General features: G+C 31.5%; 3 protein-coding genes across 6 annotated transcripts; 1 reads left to right on the top strand and 2 right to left on the bottom strand.

Annotated features, from left to right (window-relative positions):
- The first annotated feature begins 4,300 nt into the window (after positions 1-4,300).
- On the top strand, positions 4,301-8,076 carry LOC127261216 (KH domain-containing protein At1g09660/At1g09670). 4 transcript variants are annotated; one of them, XR_007840872.1, is made up of 9 exons: positions 4,301-4,614; positions 5,386-5,471; positions 5,797-5,936; positions 6,780-6,914; positions 7,004-7,120; positions 7,308-7,451; positions 7,589-7,746; positions 7,872-7,920; positions 8,010-8,076. XR_007840872.1 is itself a non-coding variant. In XM_051289461.1 (8 exons), exons 1-7 carry the CDS (start codon positions 4,517-4,519, stop codon positions 7,733-7,735), a joined length of 867 nt encoding a protein of 288 aa, XP_051145418.1. In that variant the 5' UTR covers positions 4,301-4,516; the 3' UTR covers positions 7,736-7,746; positions 7,872-8,076. The 4 variants fall into 4 exon arrangements, 2 of the variants coding, with proteins under 2 accessions (XP_051145418.1, XP_051145417.1); XM_051289461.1 differs by having other exon boundaries at positions 7,872-8,076; XR_007840871.1 differs by having other exon boundaries at positions 4,302-4,614; positions 7,589-7,920.
- Positions 8,077-9,765: 1,689 nt separating this feature from the next.
- LOC127261157 (glucuronoxylan 4-O-methyltransferase 1-like) lies at positions 9,766-10,890 on the bottom strand. The gene has a single exon (XM_051289380.1). The coding sequence runs from the start codon at positions 10,772-10,774 to the stop codon at positions 9,932-9,934; it is 843 nt and encodes a 280-aa protein (XP_051145337.1). The 5' UTR covers positions 10,775-10,890; the 3' UTR covers positions 9,766-9,931.
- A 1,875-nt stretch (positions 10,891-12,765) lies between these two features.
- On the bottom strand, positions 12,766-17,602 carry LOC127261261 (probable serine/threonine-protein kinase At1g09600). Its single transcript, XM_051289529.1, has 8 exons — positions 16,262-17,602; positions 15,810-16,094; positions 14,876-15,193; positions 14,562-14,789; positions 14,384-14,481; positions 14,187-14,298; positions 13,282-13,668; positions 12,766-13,181 (listed from the first exon to the last, which is right to left on the bottom strand). The coding sequence occupies exons 1-8, from the start codon at positions 16,712-16,714 to the stop codon at positions 12,993-12,995; spliced, it is 2,070 nt and encodes a 689-aa protein (XP_051145486.1). The 5' UTR covers positions 16,715-17,602; the 3' UTR covers positions 12,766-12,992.
- Between the last annotated feature and the right edge of the window lie 1,842 nt (positions 17,603-19,444).

Here is a 19,444-nt window from a genome sequence, read left to right as displayed (position 1 = left end):
AATATTAAACAAATGTAAATATATTTTTAATATGTAAAAATATTTTTAATATTAAATACATTGATAAAAAAAAAAAAAACAAATTGAATACTTTGTTAAGTGACAGAGGAAGTATATTGCAATCACTCACCAAAAATCAACATAAAATGTTACTAACACGATTCTTTATACATAATATTAAAAATACATCGTCCCGTAATAAATGACATGGTGGTGTGGAGAGTGAATTGGTCATGAGATCAAACCCCGACTCCTTCACTTGCCTTGTCGAGTCTAAGGCCCCATCCCACCATTTAACTTTTTGTATAATTTATATTTTTTAAAATATATACTCTCTCCATCTCATAACAAAGTATCCATTTTAGCAACGGTACTATTTACCTAATATTACAAATACCCTTACAACTTACAATATATTACACAAATGTCGTTACTTTTATATCACACATACTAATAAGGTTATTTTAGTCATTTCTATTTTATTCATACTATATCTAAATATAATAATAATATTTCTAAAACTACGTGCAAAAAGTAAATGGATATTTAGTTATGGGAGGGAGGGAGTATTAAAATTTTAGTATACAAAATGTTTTTTTTGTACTAAAATTTTGTATTTATTATCAAATATATTGAAATTTTAGTATATTAGAATTTTCGGTATGATCTAATATCATATTGAATTTTTTTAGCGGTAACAATATATAATTTGATATTTCAGTATATGTTAAAATAATTTCGTTATTTAGCATTCGATATATCGGTATATCGGATTTTCGAAAAAAAAAAAAAAAAAGAAAGAAAACTCCTCCTTTATTCCGCTGACCATAATATTAGTTTCTATTCTTCTATCTCAATTTTTGTCGTACCAAATGCACCTTATACTACGTTTGAGTATCTTTGATATTTGCAACTTTTAAAAAGTATGACTATAATTTAATTTATAATTGGATGTTAGTTGTCAATAATTGTCGGCCTTTTAGAAGTTCTATCAACGCTTATAAATAGAATATTGATGTTAACAATTTGTACCACTGATTGACAACATTCGTGATAAAAATCGCGTATTTAGTATGAATCGCTTTATATTTTGCATTTAGTTAAAATGATTATTTTTATACTTTAATCGTGAGTTCAATTTTTTAATAATTAATAAAATATTATTATTCTATGTGTCATCAACAACACTTATGGATAACATTCATATAAGATAAAGTTTATTATTAATTCATTTTTCATCATTACTTTTTTTTTTTTTTTTTGCATTTATTTTTCTTAGTGTAATTTTATATTTAGCTATTGTCAATTCAATTTTGTGATTTTAACTTTAATTTTCCCTTGATGTTCAATCAACCACTAGTTAACATGAGAATTATTATTTGTGTTGTTTTTTTTTTTGCTACAATATGATATATCTTCAGTATGTTATCTAAGCCACACATTATTCTTAGATTCATAATAAAAAAAAGATAAATTATATAACATTTTCTTGTGTTTTAGTAAAAAAAATGTAAAATACTTCATATTTTTATTTATTACGTAAAACTCCGAAACACCTTTATTGTTAAAAAATGATGTTTGATTCTAAAAAAAACTTAAATTATGCAAGTTTTATACAAATAAAAAAAGTAAAATATCTTAAATAATTTTTTTGAATAAAATAAATAAAAATACATAATTGATCAATTATTTATTTTTATAATTTTTGTAAAAATCAAATAACAATTTATCTAAAAAAAACTATAAAATAAAGGATTAAGCAATTATGTATTTATTTATTTTATTAAAAAAATTATTTAAGATATTTTATATTTTTTATTTGTATAAACGTACGTAATTTAGGTATTTATTTAGAACTAAACATCAGTTTTGAATAAGGAGAGTGTTCGTGCAAACTATATATTAACACCAGAAGGTTTTACGCAATAAATAAAATATAGGGTATCTTGTACATTTTTACTGATGTTATTTAATAATGCTTGGGATGACCGATACGGATTCAAGTTCATTTACTACAAACAACTCTTTCATTAACGTCTCCCTAAAGTACATCCTTAAAATATTCACTGGGCCAATGACCAATGACAGATTGAAGATGCATAGTGGCGGAACTAGCTTCCAAATTTTGAAAATGGAAGGGTAAAATGTGGATTCTTTTATCAATTTGATGTCTTTTTTTTTTTTTTTTTTTTTTTTTTTAATTTGCTTTGGTACAACGGGATAAAAAAGAAAAAAAAAATAAATCAGACAAAATTAATGTGCTTGAAACTAAACAATTTAATATAACTATATAAATTTTATTATTTTTAACTAAAAAATATTGAATATTGAAAAATAAATTAATAAAACTATATAAAATTTATTATTTTTTATATAAAAATAAAAACTTAAAAAATAGGGGAAGAGAATTATTAAAAATACATGATTTTAATATTTTTAAACTTAAAAAAAATATATATATTTTTAGGGGTTGGGGAGGGCGGGTGACCCCCAAGCCGCCACGTAGTTCCATTCGTTAAGGTGCCAATAGACCCAAGACTCCACGAGGTAATGATAACTCAAATATTTAACATGTTTTCCTTTTCTAAGATATGTATGTTATTTATATTTATGTGTAACAATTATTACAATATATGGTCAAAGAAAATATTTTTATAATTTTTTTTATTCGTATTACGTTTTATATAATAATAAATATTCAAATATTAACATTAAAAAAAATAAATATGTAATCTTTTAAGACAGATAAAAATAGTAATTTTTTTAAGTAGACTAATTTTCTATTTGTATAAATCTATTAAATAAATTTATTTTTTATTTAAAACAACAAAATCATCCATAGTAAGACCATATTTATACTTTTTTTTTTCTTTGTTCACTACAATCGCATCACATGCGTATATGTCTTTTTCATTGTTATTACTCCCTCCGTCCCATTAATAAGTATCCAATTACTTTTTACGCCTAGTTTTAGGTATATTAGTATTATATTGGGATATAGTAGAAATAAAATAGAAGTGACTAAAATAACTTTGTTAGTATGTGTAATATAAAGGCAATGACATTTGTGTAATATATTGTAAATTGTAAGGGTATTTATAATATTAGGTAAATAGTACAGTTATAAAAAAGAAAATTGATACTTTGTTACAAGACGAACTAAAATAAAAAAATTGATACTTTATTATGGTACAGATAAAATACAATAGTTGCTTGTTACAAGTAAATCATGTAAACAAAATATTCTTTATACTATACATTAAATTTTCTTTTAACTAGAAAAAAATAATTTATTCACCTTTCACAAAACATATTTATTAACTATCAAATTACTCATGAATTTTGAAATCAACCACTTTATTAAATAGGTTAAAAGACTCAACACGATCGATCCGTTCAAATCTGACTGATTCGAAAATGATATGTTAATCCGTTTAATAATTTTCTAAACAGGTCAGAGGATCTGATTTGAACTCAACCTGCTCAATCTCAATTTGACTAATACGAAATTGAGTCGTTTGTTTATTTAAAATTAAAAATTTTACAAATTAAACAAACTTGTCCAAAGAAAGTTAAAATTCCGTAAGTCATTTTAAAATAATTTTACAGTCGTACACAAATAATTCAAATCGAACCGAAATTAAAAATTAATATATTAAAAATAGTTAAAATTATAATTAAATCAAAATATTTCAAATATCCGAACCGAAATCGAACCGTAACCGAACCGAATATAATTATTAATATAAATTTTAAAATATAATAATATAAATATATAAATATATTCGATTCAGTTAACCGAATCGAAAAAATATCAAAAACCAAAACGAACAGAACCAAACAAATATCATATATACAGTATTTATATTCGAATTGAATTTACTGGATTAATAAAAAAATTCATTTCGATTCAATTTGATTCAGCAGTCTGACGATTCGATTCTATTTTTCTTTGCCACCCCTGTCAACCCTAATCAGATGTATTTATTTAGGGTGTGTTTCTATGAGTTTGAAAAAAAAATAATTTGAATTTGATATAAAAATAATATTTGATAGAATATTTTGTGAAAAAAAAAAAAATTTTTTGGAAAAACAGAGTCCAAAATTTGGGAATTTTTTTTTTGTTTTTTTTTTTTCAGGCTAGTATATAAGTATATAATATTCAATTGAGCACGTGCGAAAGTGGGTTCCGTTTTGTTCCGTTCCGTTCCGTTGGTGGGCGTGTTTCAGTTTTCACCCCTTCGCTTGCAGTCATTTTCTGTGTCCCTTGGGTTCCTTCTTCACCTTCACCACTGGCACTGTCCAACCCGGCCCCCGAGGGGGAATCTTCCCCCCTATATTCCTCTTCCCCATCTACCACACCCACATCCTCGCCCTCCGCCTCCATCTCACACGCCACTAACCCTTCAAATTTCTTCATTTTTATCTGCACCCGACTTACAGATTGTCGTGCAATCCAACTGCTTGCTTGCTCGCAGTTGCAGTTGCAGGTGCAGTGGTGGTGGTGTTGGCGTGTATGGAGGCCAGAATCTCTCCCGGTAATTACTTCCAGTATGCTCCTGCGGGAGTTCACGGCTCGCTCCGGAGGTCTGCTTCTCTGACGGATCGTGAAAGGCAAGCCTCGGAACTTTACATAATGATTGGTTTGATTCCTCTGTTTCTTGTCAATTTGTTCTGGTTCTATGAAATACGAGTTATTGGCTATCAGTCGTATGATATGAATTGGCGCGTTCGGGAGTTTGATTTGTATTGTGGTGTCCAAAGAGTGTTTTGAGTTTGAATCGAAGTTGCTCGCTGACTGTTTGAACTCACAGTCGGTGGCTTTTCTGAGTTGGATTGGCTTCCCTTGGGTTAGTTAATTGAATCTTTTGTTGATGCTGATTTGATGGAATTGATTTGCTGAAAAATCTTCAATGCTAAGATATTTCACCGAAGCTTTCCTCTTGCTCACTGTACTAACGCTGAGATGAATCTGAGATATTTGGGAACTTCAGGAATTAATTTTATAAGGGAGCAATCATGTTCATGCCATTTATTTTCTTCGTAAAGCTACGGGTTTTTTTTTTTTTTTTTTTTTTTGTAATCGTTGAAGGTTCCAAGCAAATTCTGAATTGAGTTTTGTTGAGCTGAGATATGTTGTATATAAACAATAGGATTCAATTTTACTAAGAACACTTTAGCCTTTGCTTTATCAAAGATGAAGGATTTAAAACTGTAATAACCTCATACCGACGTGTTAAAACGATAATAAATGTTGGCGTATGCTTTCTTGTGACATATGTGTAAAAGGTGAAGCGTTCCCGTGGATTTTCGAATTCTAATTGTAACTTTTTTTTATTAAGGTGGTTCTCCAATAGTATGATTTGGTTTCTTTGCTGCTGACAGATATTTAGCAGAACTATTTGAGGAGAGACAAAAACTCGGATCATTCGCTCAGATTCTACCACTTTGTAGCAGACTTCTGAGTCAAGGTTGTTGGCATTAATGCCACTTCGATGGGTGATAACTATTTCATAACCTTCATCTCTTTTTTTTTTCAATTTTAATTTATACTAGTGTTCTTTGCACCAATCGTTGACTATAATGATTCTTCATGTCTCGACTGGCTGTAATCTTATTTTCTGTCGAAACCCTTGTATTCTCATTGAAGCACACTAAGTTGTAGGTTAAATATTCCGGTTTTGTAAATGAATATTTCACATACTGCAACTTGTTGCAAATAACTGGCATGTGTAATTTTACATCATTTTTATGCTCTCTTGTACAATATAGTACCTAACTTTTATACTTTGGCAGAGATCGTGAGAGCATCAGGACTTTACCATAAAGTGTCAGAACTTGAAAGAGCAGGTAATGACTATCATTTCAGGTCATTCAGTGAACAGCCGAATGGAGGGCGAATCAACACAATGGAATGGACTGTTATGCAAACTGATGTAAGTAAGGATAGATGTTTATAATTCCTCCGACATTTATCTATTTGCCCCTGAAAAGTAGTTTTGTGTAATAACTAGATGTAAAATCATGCATTTTTGTTATTTGAAACATATGTATGAGGTGGTCGAGACCAAACCAGAGGTCTTGTATGCAAATCTTGACCTCCCGGTTTTGAAGAAAAGCGCATCTTGCGTGTTAGACTTGATCTTAATCTTTTAATGAACCAGTCATTCAATGATTTTCATGGTACTGCAGTGTACGCTGTTAACAAATAATTCGCTTTTACATGGCCCGTGAGCACAATGAAGATCTGAGAATAGGAACATTTCTTATTTTTGCTTGGATTACATTTTTTTTATTTATGTCGTTTATGTACTTATAGAGATTTTTTCCATGTCAACTTTAAGGTGGCTGACTTTCTTCAGTTCCCCCGTCTCAGAAGTTTTAGTCATCTGTTTTTTTTTTGTTTTTCTTCACAATCTTAGTTCGTTTTTTGTACATTCCACTCACATGCAGCCGCAAGATGAAAATTTGTGGCATCCATTGATAAAAAGTACTATTATTTTTTCAATCTTAGGTTTAAATAGTTGCACTTACCCCATCTGGATTTTGATTTGAATCATTATATATGTGTGTGTGTGTGTGTGTGCGCGTGCATGTGCCAATATGAAGCACAACGATATTATATTGAAGTATAGACACCCTAACTAATTGATTGTAAGTCATGCATGATACGACACAGTTTAATCTCACTTGCATGTATCAAAAATTTGGCCTTAATGTGGGAAGGGTTTTGAGTTAATTTTTCAGAAGGAAATTTACACTTAATGTTACTGCATCAGGAAGATAAGCTCCTTCAGAAAATGGATCCATTTCAGCCCTCTGCGTTGAACTGGCACGCTGCCATAGGAACACCCGCCACTCCAGTTGTGAAGAGGGTAATTCGACTAGATATTCCCGTGGAAAAATACCCAAATGTAAGTTAAGGTATCTTCAGCAGAAAAAGGGGTTTATATTTATGGTATTCATACTCAAGCAACACATTTCTGACCTGGAATCTATGCAGTACAACTTTGTCGGCAGAATTTTAGGACCACGTGGAAACTCTCTAAAAAGAGTTGAAGCAATGACAGAATGCCGGATATATATTAGGGGTCGAGGCTCCATTAAGGATTCAGTCAAGGTACTGTGTTTTTTGTATAACATATTCATTTGACATGAATGAGCTAGGCACTGTTACAGTAAGTTTTAGAGAGACACATTAATCAAAGAGAATCATTTTTGCCGTACACTGTGAATTTCATTAGCGGTATTGAGAGGTGATCATTTTCAATACTTTCTTTTTTATGGTTGTTCCTTTATATATTTAGGAAGATAAACTAAAAGATAAACCTGGATACGAGCACCTAAATGAGCTGCTACACTTATTGGTGGAAGCCGAGTTCCCAGAGGATATAATCGATGGACGGATAGATCATGCTGTGGCAGTACTTGAAAACCTTCTAAAGCCAGTGGTAAAGTTTCGATAGCATATGCTGCTCGTTGTTCTGTATTTGTAGATACGGCGAATGCTTTTTTGTCAACTGTGAATCGTCTGATTTTAAAGTGGCAATGCAAAATCAAACTTAACTTTTCCCGTTTCTTGGCGCAGGACGAGTCCATGGATGCTTACAAGAAGCAACAGCTAAGAGAATTGGCTATGCTAAATGGCACGTTTAGGGAAGAAAGCCCGAGCATGAGTCCCAGCATGTCTCCATTTAATAGCACGGGAATGAAGCGAGCTAAAACAGGAATATAACCCCTTTTTCGGTCAGTCCTTACAATCAAGATTTCTACCTGTAGAAACTGTGCGATTTTGGCCAAAATTCTTTGAAATGCCGGCCCCATGGTTAGGACAAGCTGGTCTGATACTGCATTGTTGATGCCATCGACAGAGCCGAGCGAAATTTTGGTTGCTGCAATGTGTCCCCCCCCCTACCTTTGGTATTTAGAACATTTGATTTGTTTTATTTATTGTTGGGGTTAATACTTACTTACATCATCGGCTGTAACATTACTGTGTGTGTTTGCAGTGTTTTTTCATGTCGAACTGATTCTGGCGAACTACAACAGGAAATTAAGGTTCGAGTTTTTGCGATACATGTATGTTTAAATATTTGTTGTCGATTGTTTTCAAATCACATTTTTTAAATATTTATTTATTTATTTATATATAAAGGATTGTGTTGTGTACTGTTATGCATTTGAAAATTTTGTTAGTAGAAATTGTAATTTTAAATATACTTTAAAATTTTTAGATTTAAACATGTTATACAGGTTTCAAGTTGACCCAATTAATAAAAAAATCACCCATTTAATTAAATGGATCAGATTCAAGTCAACCCGACCCGTTTACCCGTACTAATCAAATCACATCTATTATTGTAACGCCTACTATTTTGTTGGAAAAGAACTATGAATAATCTAACTGTCAAGATTATTTTAAAAGACAAGTTGGTAAATTCGATCCATAGTTTTAAGTGTAGATTGATGGTGAAAAATCAACTTGTATACAACAGATGCTAAAATTAAAATTTCTAACACTTGTTCTGATCATTTAAAATTAATATATATAATTAGTAAATTAAATTAATATAATTAAATTGTTAAGTGATTGTTATGATCATTTAAAATTAATATATATAATTAGTAAATTAAATTAATATAATTAAATTGTTAAGTGATCAGCACATGATCGGATCCGCGTAGACAATGGGAGATGTGCATTGTCGTTTGGTAAGTGTTTAAAATGGACAAATATAATATTCTCTCCGGATACTTATGTTGTCTTTTTTTTTTTGGCTAAATTTATTAACAATTTATTTATAATAAACAATTTTATTCATCGACAAATTCATTATTTAAAATTTAACAAATCAAATTTTCACTCTTTTTCTACTTTATCCTATTATTTATTATTAACTATTTAATAAATTTTTTTATGATATCATCATTTTATTTTTTACTTGCTCTATTTTACATTAAAATACTATTATTTTTTAGTTTCTATGGTCAAACATTGTGGTATAATTAGTTTAGACGGAGAATTTATTTATTTTTTCTAATCATTTTGTTATTTTCAACATTTATTTTACAATCTAATTGATCATTAAAAATTGGAAAGAACTAGTTTTACTTCCCCTCTTGGATGGTGTTATTCTTCTTTTTGGAACACTTTCAACTCAAATGAAAAATAAAAAAATAAATCTAACTGAGCAAAATAATATATATGTGTTACTTCTTTTTATAATCAGCTGAAAATTTCAAATTATTTTTTGTCATTTATGGTTGATTACATGAGATATTATAGATTAATACTACCTTAACTCATGTTTGTTACTGATTGTCTAATGATTCTTAGTTAACTCAAAATCCAAACCTGGGTATCTATAACATATTATTTGAACAAATTTTGCATTTTTTGATAGTTTTTTAAAAGAAATTTTATCAAATATAAAATTTAAATCAAATCCAAAGATTTGAAGAGTCTCTATTGTTAAAACTTTAGTTATCAAATGTTATTAATTTGGCCAGCAAATTAAACAAGTAAAATAAGTTATATTAGACGAATTATGCGTGACAAACAAGATTTAGAAGCATGAGTTTACTCAGTACACACTTTTAAAGAGTAGCTAGCGGCTCAAAAAATAAAAATGCTACTCTTTATATTTCATTGTAATTTAACTATATTATGTTTCTCACATTATACACACAAATGCTATATGTTTCCTTTTAAGATTTCTTTTCCAGCTTCTTTGCTATCTACCTCTAAAAACATGTAATTTTATCTTCAATGATATTACATTCAATTGCCTTTTAAACTAAAATTTAAAATAAAAAAACAAAATATTTTTTAAATAAATAAAAAAAAATTGCAAATATTTACATGGGAACACCACACTACCATCCAAGAGATCGATTCGAATTCTTGGTACAAACAAAAAATTACAAGTTTCTACAAATTTCCCATCAAAGGACAAAATGGTTTGTCCAAATCATTCTTGTGGCTAGGCACAACAAAGTGTCTCAATCTTTCCACTTGTTTTCTCATGTATCCTTCACAAAGAAATTCTCTTGAAAATCTATCTTCAATATCTCTATTTATGTCATGAACAAATATATGAGTTTTTGCACCCCCATCTTCACGGTTCCTAGCCATCATTCCGGCCGTGTAGATGGCGGCCATACGGCCGGGGGCCTCCTCGTGGTACCCCGTGGGGGCATCGACCATGATCACATCCCATTGTGTGTCGTAGATGTATCCCGGGAGACCCCTCAAGGCCAATTGGCACATCGAGTATCTTGAATCGATTATGGCCGTGCATTCGTGCCCTTTTCCCGCTTGCATCAACTCATTAGCCTCGCTCACTTTAGTATCGTACACAACGTGATGGGCTTCTAATCCCGGGAATCTTTTCTTGACTTGGCCAATCCACGCTCGATCCTCTTCTAAAAAGACCGTGCGCCCGCCATGGTTGAGCGCGCGCCACATGAGGTTATCGTGGCCCAACCCGAATACGAGGAAGTTGCATGGGGACTTGTCGTCCAAGATTCTTGCCGTGAACGCGATTTCTTTGAGGGTTTGTTGGGGTGTGATCGTGGACGTCGAATAGTAGATCAACGCCTCGGATATACTTGTCGGGATTTTATTACAAGTTGGTGTCGTCGAGGATGAGCGCGATAAAGGGATTAATGTAGGGTTGGAAGGGGGGAGATTTGATCTTATGATGAAGAGGAAGAAAGAAACTATGGTCACAAAGATGAGGAGGAGTTTAGGGTTGTATGGTGTAGACCTCATTTCTTGATTTCTATCTATAGCAAAGGAAGAACACTTTTAAGTTTTTTTGAGAAAGAAAGAAATCCTTTGTTGTGTGAGGAGTAGTGAATAAGGTATGTGAAAGAATGATGATGATCAAGACATGGCAACAAATTGCAAGAATGGATTTGGTATGAAGCAATCTAACCAATTTCTTGGTGGATATCAAATACTACTATTTGGTAAGTTTTTCTTTGGATCAATAAATCTGATATGAGTTTGTCTAGTTTTTATAATTTTATGTGGTTTTATAATGATAGTATGAAAATTTGTGAAATATTTTTAATTAGGGGTTGTTTGGTTTAAGCACTTTTTTAATGGGATTGAGATTTGCAGTAGAATTTATATGTGATAGAATTTATTGTATTTAGGATTTGAAATCCTATCATTGGAGCTGTTTGGTTCAAGAATTTTGATTTTTGATATTTTAAATGACGTAATTATCCTTCACGAGTTTTATTTATTGTAATAAATTAAACTTTACATTTTTTTTCGTAAACTTTATTTTTACTGTATTTAGTGTATTCTAATTTAAAAAAATTTAATACGATTTCCGATTAATAATAAAAATTATAATATATATATTCATACAAAATATATACTGTAATATATAACCTATACACTTAAAAATATGACAATTTAATTATTTTTTATACTATCGACATTCTTTTTCATATTTAATATAAAAAAACACTTTAAACTAAAAATACAAAATTAATACACTAGTAAAAATAAATTTAAATTATTAATTGATATTTTAAATTATTAATTTATTTAAATTATCATTAGTAAAATAATTAAATATATAAATAACATTAATAATTATAAATAAATATATAATTTGTAGTATTATGCTTAAATATAATATTATATTTTATAAAACCAATAAAATATAATTTAAACATTTAATATTAGAAAAAAAAAAAGAAATATGATTTTATTTTTATGGAATGGTATAATAGTAAATGTAAAATGCAATGACATAGGATTTTAAAGTAACATGGGGTACACTGTTATTGAAAAATTCTGCAGGATTTTAAAATCCCATACACTTAAAATTCATCGTCAATTTTATAACCAAACATGAATTCATTAGAATTTTAAAATCTAAATCCCGTGGAATCCCACCAAATTCTACGGACCAAACAACCCCTTAGTGTATTTATTTTTTATTTTAAATACAAAATTATATTTCTATTTTATATTTTCTTTCATCTTATACGTCCCCATTAGTTTTGAGGGTTTGGGGGTCACCGGTCCCCAACCCCCAAAAATATACTATTTTCGTCTCTCAAGAAGATACTATAATTCATTTTTATCCGTTTCATAAAACAATATTATTTTATAATTTAATAATTATACTATCTATCTAATATAATTAATATCTTTACATATTTCAATATATTAAATAAACGTCATTACTTTTCTATAAATTTTGTCTTTTTCTTTTACTATAAATCAATATAATATTAATTTTTAATAATTTGTTCTTTTTTCTCGTATAAAAAATAAAAAATATTATATAATTTACTAATTTGTTTTTTAATATTTAATATTTAATATTTTTAATAAAAAATAATAAAATTTATATAATTATATTAAAATTTTCAATTTTAAGCACATTATTTTTGACTATTTTTTTTTTCTTTTGTCGGAATTTGAAAGCTAGTTCCCCTGCTATCAACGAAAGTACTATTCATTTAATATGATTCTTAATAAAAATAGATTTTTTATTCTTTTTATATTTTTACAAAACAATCATATTCTAATTTCAAATAAAAAAAGCCAAATAAACATATGTGATAGTATTTTTTAGAAAAAACCACATAAAAATTAAAACATTTAGTGAACAAAATTCATTGCATTCGATGCATGAACTCTAATAAGAAAGGACCTAATTTCTATTTGGATTTCAATTTCGACTTCGATTTTATAGAACAAACATTAACAATCTGGACCTGACCTTCATATAATGAACAAAAAAAAACAAGGATTTACATTTTACGAAATCCTGCTGTATGTACATCATCCATCAATATATATATATCAGCCTCAACAAAATCTCATCCAAAAAAATCCCTCCCTCAGCCTCAAAAACACTCACCCGGCCGGGGGGGTCGATCGACAATCCGGCTGCCACCACGGTCGACATTCATCATATGAGCTCGTTCGTGCTGACACGAGAGAGAATCGATGTTTATCAACCGCCTAGGAGTGAATCCGTTTGTCCATTGTCGATCTGCCCTTTCCGCATCTTGCTCTTCTCCCGAGCTTTTCTAACAGCTATTTGGATCTGTTTTTCGTGCTCCTTCAGCATCTCTTCCACGCTCCCGTCCGGAGGCAGTAAAGGGCCCGAATAGTGTATTCGCGATTCTTGTGTGCCATACACCTGCATTCATACACAGATGTTCGACTAATATTGTTTCCCCGATTGTCCAAAAACTACTCAAAAAAAATATTCGATGATTATCAAGCCATGAAATTGTTACCTCAGGATTAGGTATGTGGCCATTATTGTTGAGCGATGGATCTTGCTTCCCCGGGAACCTGTTGGACGGCTTAGATTCATTCACCCGATCGTATAACGGATTCAGGCTACTGTCTCTGCTAAAATCAAGCTGCGAACTGCTATGAGCTGCTGCGACTGAATTCGAGAATCTGGATAAGTGAGCAGCTACGGCTCGGGGCTTAAAGGATCTCTGTTGCTTTAGCTCCCTGTAAGAACTGTGAAGCCCTTCGTCGGCAACGAGCAAGGAATTCCGATCACTTTGTGAGGATGCTCCGGAAGGTTCGATTGGGAAACCGGAACCACTATCTTCTTGGGTGTTGTAAACATCGCTGTTGCTCGTGGGGTTCGCCTGTCGTCCTTTCCATCTCTATATACAACAAAAGGCCGGGTTAACAGGTGCAGGAGAAGCTCGACCTTACGCCCCTCAAGAAAAGATTAGAACTGTTAAACGAGCCGAGCGAGCTCGAATATCGGCTATTTGAGCTCGACTCAAATTTGTTAACAGTACAGGCTTGGCTCGTTAAAAATTCGAACTAAAATAGTGGCTCGAACTCTGCTCGTCAGACTCAAATTCAAGCTTGAACTTGACTCGTAGGATCGAACTCGAGCTCGAAGGCTTGAATTTTATACATATTCTATATATTTTTTAATATATAAATTTAGTATGTTTAATTTTATTTATAATTTTTTGTAATAAAATATTCAAATTTTAATAATAAATGTAAATTATGATCTAAAAAATTATATATTATATTAATATATAATAATATAAATATATTATCACTTACGAGCTCGAGCTTGGCTTGTTTATAAAAGAAATAATTTTTTAGATCAAGCTCAACTCACAAACTACTCGATTCGTTTAAAGCTAGAAAAGATATATACCTGTATCGAAGCTTGTAGTTCAGCATTAGCTTCAGGTGCAGGGACTGCTTTGGATTCTTGCGGCGCTTTTCTTGAATTTTGGATCCCGCCTCCTCCGCCGGCTGGTTTCCGTCTGAATCACAACAAGACGACATTGTAACAAGCCCGAAAACAGCTCCATTGTTTTTTCTCAAACAACACAAAAGAAATAAACATACCGCCTTGCTTCATCTCGCATTTTGGCGTCAAACTCTTTGCTCGGAGGGTATTTCGGCAGAGAAGATGGATCACAGGGTAGCGGTTTAGTTGTGAAGAACTGTTCTACGATGCATCATATTTAGACACAGTTTACGAAAGATGTCGGAAAGTGTAACCTGAGAGAAATATTAGTTTTACCTCACTACGTAGCGCAGCTGTCGTCGTTCCTCTCCGCTCGGGTTCAAATGCCAGCAGCGATTCCAGAAGCTTTAACGCTTCTGGCGGAAAGTTTTTGAATGTCTCGGCCACAGTTCGCTTGTATGGATGTTGTGGTTTGAAGATCGTTGCGTGCGGTAGCTTTGATTTTTTCCAGTACTCTTCTGAGGGCGAACCGCAAAGCTTGAAGATCTTGTGCAGTTGCTCTACCTACATAAAAGAATTTTGATCAGTTCACGTCGAAAACCTAAATGTTATAATTGCTAAGAAAATCTGAAATTCAGGTGCAAAGAGACCTCTGTTCTTCCAGGCATGATTGGTTTTCCTGCAAACAATTCAGCAAGAATGCAACCCGAACTCCACAAATCAACAGCTTCTCCATAATCTGTAGCCCCAAGCAAAAGCTCGGGAGGTCGATACCACAATGTCACGACGCGGCTAGTCAGGTGCTGTTTTTGATTGGTGTGGAAAAAAGTCGCCAGCCCAAAATCGCCAATCTTCAGATTCCCATTCTTGTTGATCAGAAGATTTGAACCCTTGATATCACGATGTAGTACTCCTTGACTGTGACAGTGTTCAAGTCCCCGGAACAGCTGTTGCACGAAGCACTTTATCTGCAAACGAGCTAACAACAATGAGATCTTCGTAGATTCAATTAGAACCGACTAAAACTGATACGACACGACAACTCGACATGAACCCGACACAAAATAATTAGGTTTGAGTCAAGAATTTCAATCCGATTATGTATACGGGTTGACACGAACTCAAAATGATGGTAAACGAGTCAGATTAGGATTGAGCCTCTCAACTCGAATCTGACACAATAACCCTATTATAATATATCAATATTAATTAATATATTTATTATATATGTAAAATAAATCTAATTTAATAATTAGCCCACATATTAATTTAAATTAAGATCAATTTTGAATAATTCAACCAAATTCATTATACACATCACACTAAAACCAATAAATATGACACCACGACAAAAAATTATTAAATTTAAATTAAAAATTTCGACTTAATTATCTATATGAATCAAAACGAACTCCATACGATAATAAATGAATCAACACGAATCAAATACGATAATAAACGCATCGGGTTAAGGTCACCCGTTTAAAGTATTCATCTATACACGAATCCGACACGAAACGACTCATTGTCAGCTCTAGATTCAATAGTTGAATTTCATTGAAATAAATGTGTCGAATGACATACCTGAGGTTCTGTGAATTTAACTATGGGCGAGGCTAGAAGCCCCGAGAGATCATGTTCCATGTATTCAAATACGAGGTATAAATTGCCCGATACTCGGGAAGTAACAAGGCCTTCGAGCTTCATAACATTTGGGTGATCTAGCCTTCGTAGGATAAGGATTTCCCTGGCCATGAAACGAACGCTTTCTGGATCCATGTTCACAAACCGCACCTTTTTCAGGGCGACGATCTTTCTAGCTTCTAGATCACGAGCCCTGAATACGCTGCTGTAAGTCCCTTGACCGATCTGCGGAAGAAAACACAAGAACAGTTCAACCAACAGCACTATAAAGAAACAACAAGAACAACAAAAATAACAAATCCAACTATGAAAAATTAATCATATGTAACAGAGCATCATAAGCCAAAATCTCTAAGCAAAAGACATGAAACAAAAACCAACGAATCGTAAACCTTATCCAATTTCTCGAAAGATTCTGCCTTTCGAGGTATCCATCCTCTGATAGCTTCCCCGGCCACAGATGTTAGCCACGCCGGCCATCCAGCGACCACTTGAGTCCCATCCACCCCATTCTGGACAGTAAACACCCTACAGATCGGAGGCTGTCCTATTTTCTGGTGGACAGGCTCCACGGATGCCCGACTTTGCATCTGTAACGCTGCGCCGTTCTCAAAAATTGCCGGCTTCTTGTTTCCCTCGTCCCATGGAGTTGAGGTAGAGCCAGTATCAACAGGCTCTGTTGATATTAGCCTGGTGGTTGCATCACTGCCTCCATTGTCGACCTCCACTGTAACATCATCCTCCCTGGAGGAAGCTACCAGTCGTTTTGAAGATTTCCTCAATCCCTTCTCCTTCTTCTTGCCTTTGATCTCATCATTCACCCCTTTTGAGCAGGCACAGCCCATTACAAATGTAAGTTTTGGCCACCTGCTTCTATTCAAAGGAAAATTGATGATCCTAAAACATGAAGAACCCTAATTTAGCACACCATTCAATTCAATTGAGGTTTTAGCATCGTCCTCTCCCTTCAGATTGATCAGAAAATCAAATTCCTTGGACTGTAAATTCCAGATGGTTATCTCTTCAACGGAGGCTAGATTTATCGAAATCAGAAGCCCTAAATTGTAGATCAACCGGGCCTGAAATCGCAATTTCCTTCCCTAGAAAGCTTAGTAGCAAAATAATCAATCCAATTGCGCAAAACGAATCCCCAATCGAATCGAAATCAGAAACCCTAAAATTCTGAACCAACCAGGCCTGAAACCCCTGATTCAGTACCAACAAAGTTTTCCAAAGATGGCTAAATCAGATCTATTCAATCCACATTGCCAAAAACCAGAGAATAGAATCAATTTCAATCGACAATCGTCAACAACAATAGCAACATGAAACGCTTCACCTATGGTAACAAACTCGCAGGAAGAAAATCAACCTCAACACTATAAATTCTCCAAAATCTCCCTCTGCCAATCCGATTCCTTCAATCAACGCGATGGGTAAAACAAAACACACGAAACTACGGCATTCAGTATGGGAGAATGGCGAATCGAAAAACAGACTGGAGAAATTTTCGGATCTGAGGAGAAGCCACGAATGCGAGCGAATCGACTAATTGAAAAATCGGTTCAAACATGGTACTCAAGAAGAACACCGAATTATTCCATTATTAAATAAAAAAAATGCGAAAAACAGCAAAATAGTGGGTTAGTGACAGAAACTTGCAGAGAAAGGAATATCATAACGAAAAGATTCAATTCAATTTTTTTTTTGAAATACAGATTGCAATTTTTTTTGAATTCCAAACGAAATTTCAGTATATATATTTTTTTTGTTTCACGAGGTATCCTCGTGAGGAAGAAGGAAGAAGTAGAACTGTTGCAGGGCCCATATTACGTTTTCAGAAATCTTGGATTTCGACACGTGGCAATTGGGACCCGTTCGGTGTAGATATTTGAGGTTTGATTTTGTTATTGTTGATTTATACTCCCTCGTCCAGCCGAAATTAACCTTTGATCAGGGTACTTAACGTGAAAATATTTAATTAATTAATAATAATTAGTTATAATATTATTATATTAATTTTTATATAATTAATAATATTTATAATTTTAAAGTAAATTTAATATATATGATTAAAAAAATTAAAATATATATTTAAATATTTAAAAATTATATAGCAATTAAAGTATATTATTTTGTAGAGAATAAAATCTTCTATAATACAAGTAAATAAAAAAATATTTTTGTTTATTTATAATTAACATAAATTAATTTTATAAAAGATGTGTAATTTTAAATATAGATAAAATATTTATTTTTTTGAGGAGAGATATAGAAATAAAAGGGTTTTGAGTGGTCCTACGTCATTTATGATGTTGTATGTTATATAGTTAATTAAGTTGATTTATATTTGTTAAATATGTTTTGGTGTAATAATTTTTACCAAAAATAGAAATGTGTCAATTGTTATGAGACAGACAAAAATGGAAATAGTGTCAGTGGGACAGAGGGAGTACTATAATTAATTTTGTGTGTTTACTTTTGAAGTTTTGATTTTGATTTTGATTTTTACTTTGAATAGTAAAATTTTGAATTGAAATAGTTATTTGATATAATATAAATATTTATTGATGTGATATTTTGAATCTAAAATTATATTTTAATATAATAAAATAAATAAAAATTAAATGTTTGATTTGATGTTTTTAGAAAAAAAAAAATTGTAATAGTAAAACATAGGTAAAATCTTACAAGTAAACATACTTGGTAACTTTTAAAAAGTATATTATATAAATAATTTATGGTGTGTCATCTTTTTTATTAACTTCTAGTTAATCATGAAAATAGTTTGTATGAAAAAATTATATATTGAAATTAAATTTTATTTTATTTTTAAATAGTATATTTTATTTAACTACTTATTTGTTGCAAGAGTTCGATTCAAGTAGTAAATTTGATTTAGAAGTGCAAAATCGGAGTTGGAAGTCTATTTAGAAGAAAAGACGATTAATAGGACCGAAGACCTAGATATACTTCAATATTGGTGGAAGCATTGTCTTCTTTATCAACAGTTGCTTCAAATCAACATTTAGCTGTAGTGATTGTATTATTGACCGATTTTGTAACTTACTTAAAAGTGAGAATGTTGAAGCTTTTCAGGGTTATAATTTTTCATTAATCTTTTTTTATATTGTTGATATTTTTTCGATATTGAGGAAGCTATTGAAGAATTTCAAAATTATATCGATGATGTTTTAGGCCATGGTACAAATGACATATCCCAATGATAAAATCAAATGATATTGCATAATAATGTATGATTATTGACGAATTTTAATTCTTATTTGGCAATGATTGTTATCCTTTTTATTGAATTGCACACATCAATTCTCAACTATTTAATTTTTGAAAATTTTATATTATGTTGTTCCGATATTAATTTTTCTAAGTGTTTTTCTAATTACATAGGTTGAGAATGAAGCTCAAATTGTCATTTTTAATGACTATTTGGCTCAAAAAGATTGTGAATGGATTAAACAAGTTTCACGTACGTCCTAGAATTATGTGTGTTGTTGATGGTTTTTAATTTTTATTTAATGATTATTTGTTAATTGTTGAAGTTATTTTTATATAGT

The sequence above is a fragment of the Andrographis paniculata genome, unplaced genomic scaffold (genome assembly GCF_009805555.1).
Source record: "Andrographis paniculata isolate CXL003 unplaced genomic scaffold, ASM980555v1 Contig62END, whole genome shotgun sequence".
Taxonomy (NCBI): Eukaryota; Viridiplantae; Streptophyta; class Magnoliopsida; order Lamiales; family Acanthaceae; genus Andrographis; species Andrographis paniculata.
Note: the sequence above shows the minus strand (reverse complement) of the source record. Positions and strands in the feature narration are given on the sequence as shown.

Bases quoted from the DNA above. Each gene is read 5' to 3' on its own strand.
- LOC127261261 (XM_051289529.1), bottom strand. From the start codon at position 16,714: ATGGGCTGTGCCTGCTCAAAAGGGGTGAATGATGAGATCAAAGGCAAG. The intron at 15,194-15,809 runs GTATGTCATTCG...GCTCGTTTGCAG, and splicing joins TTAAATTCACAGAACCTCAG to ATAAAGTGCTTCGTGCAACA. The intron at 14,790-14,875 runs GTCTCTTTGCAC...TCTTTTATGTAG, and splicing joins TCATGCCTGGAAGAACAGAG to GTAGAGCAACTGCACAAGAT.
- LOC127261157 (XM_051289380.1), bottom strand. From the start codon at position 10,774: ATGAGGTCTACACCATACAACCCTAAACTCCTCCTCATCTTTGTGACC.
- LOC127261216 (XM_051289461.1), top strand. From the start codon at position 4,517: ATGGAGGCCAGAATCTCTCCCGGTAATTACTTCCAGTATGCTCCTGCG. The intron at 5,937-6,779 runs GTAAGTAAGGAT...TTACTGCATCAG, and splicing joins GGACTGTTATGCAAACTGAT to GAAGATAAGCTCCTTCAGAA. The intron at 6,915-7,003 runs GTAAGTTAAGGT...GAATCTATGCAG, and splicing joins CCGTGGAAAAATACCCAAAT to TACAACTTTGTCGGCAGAAT.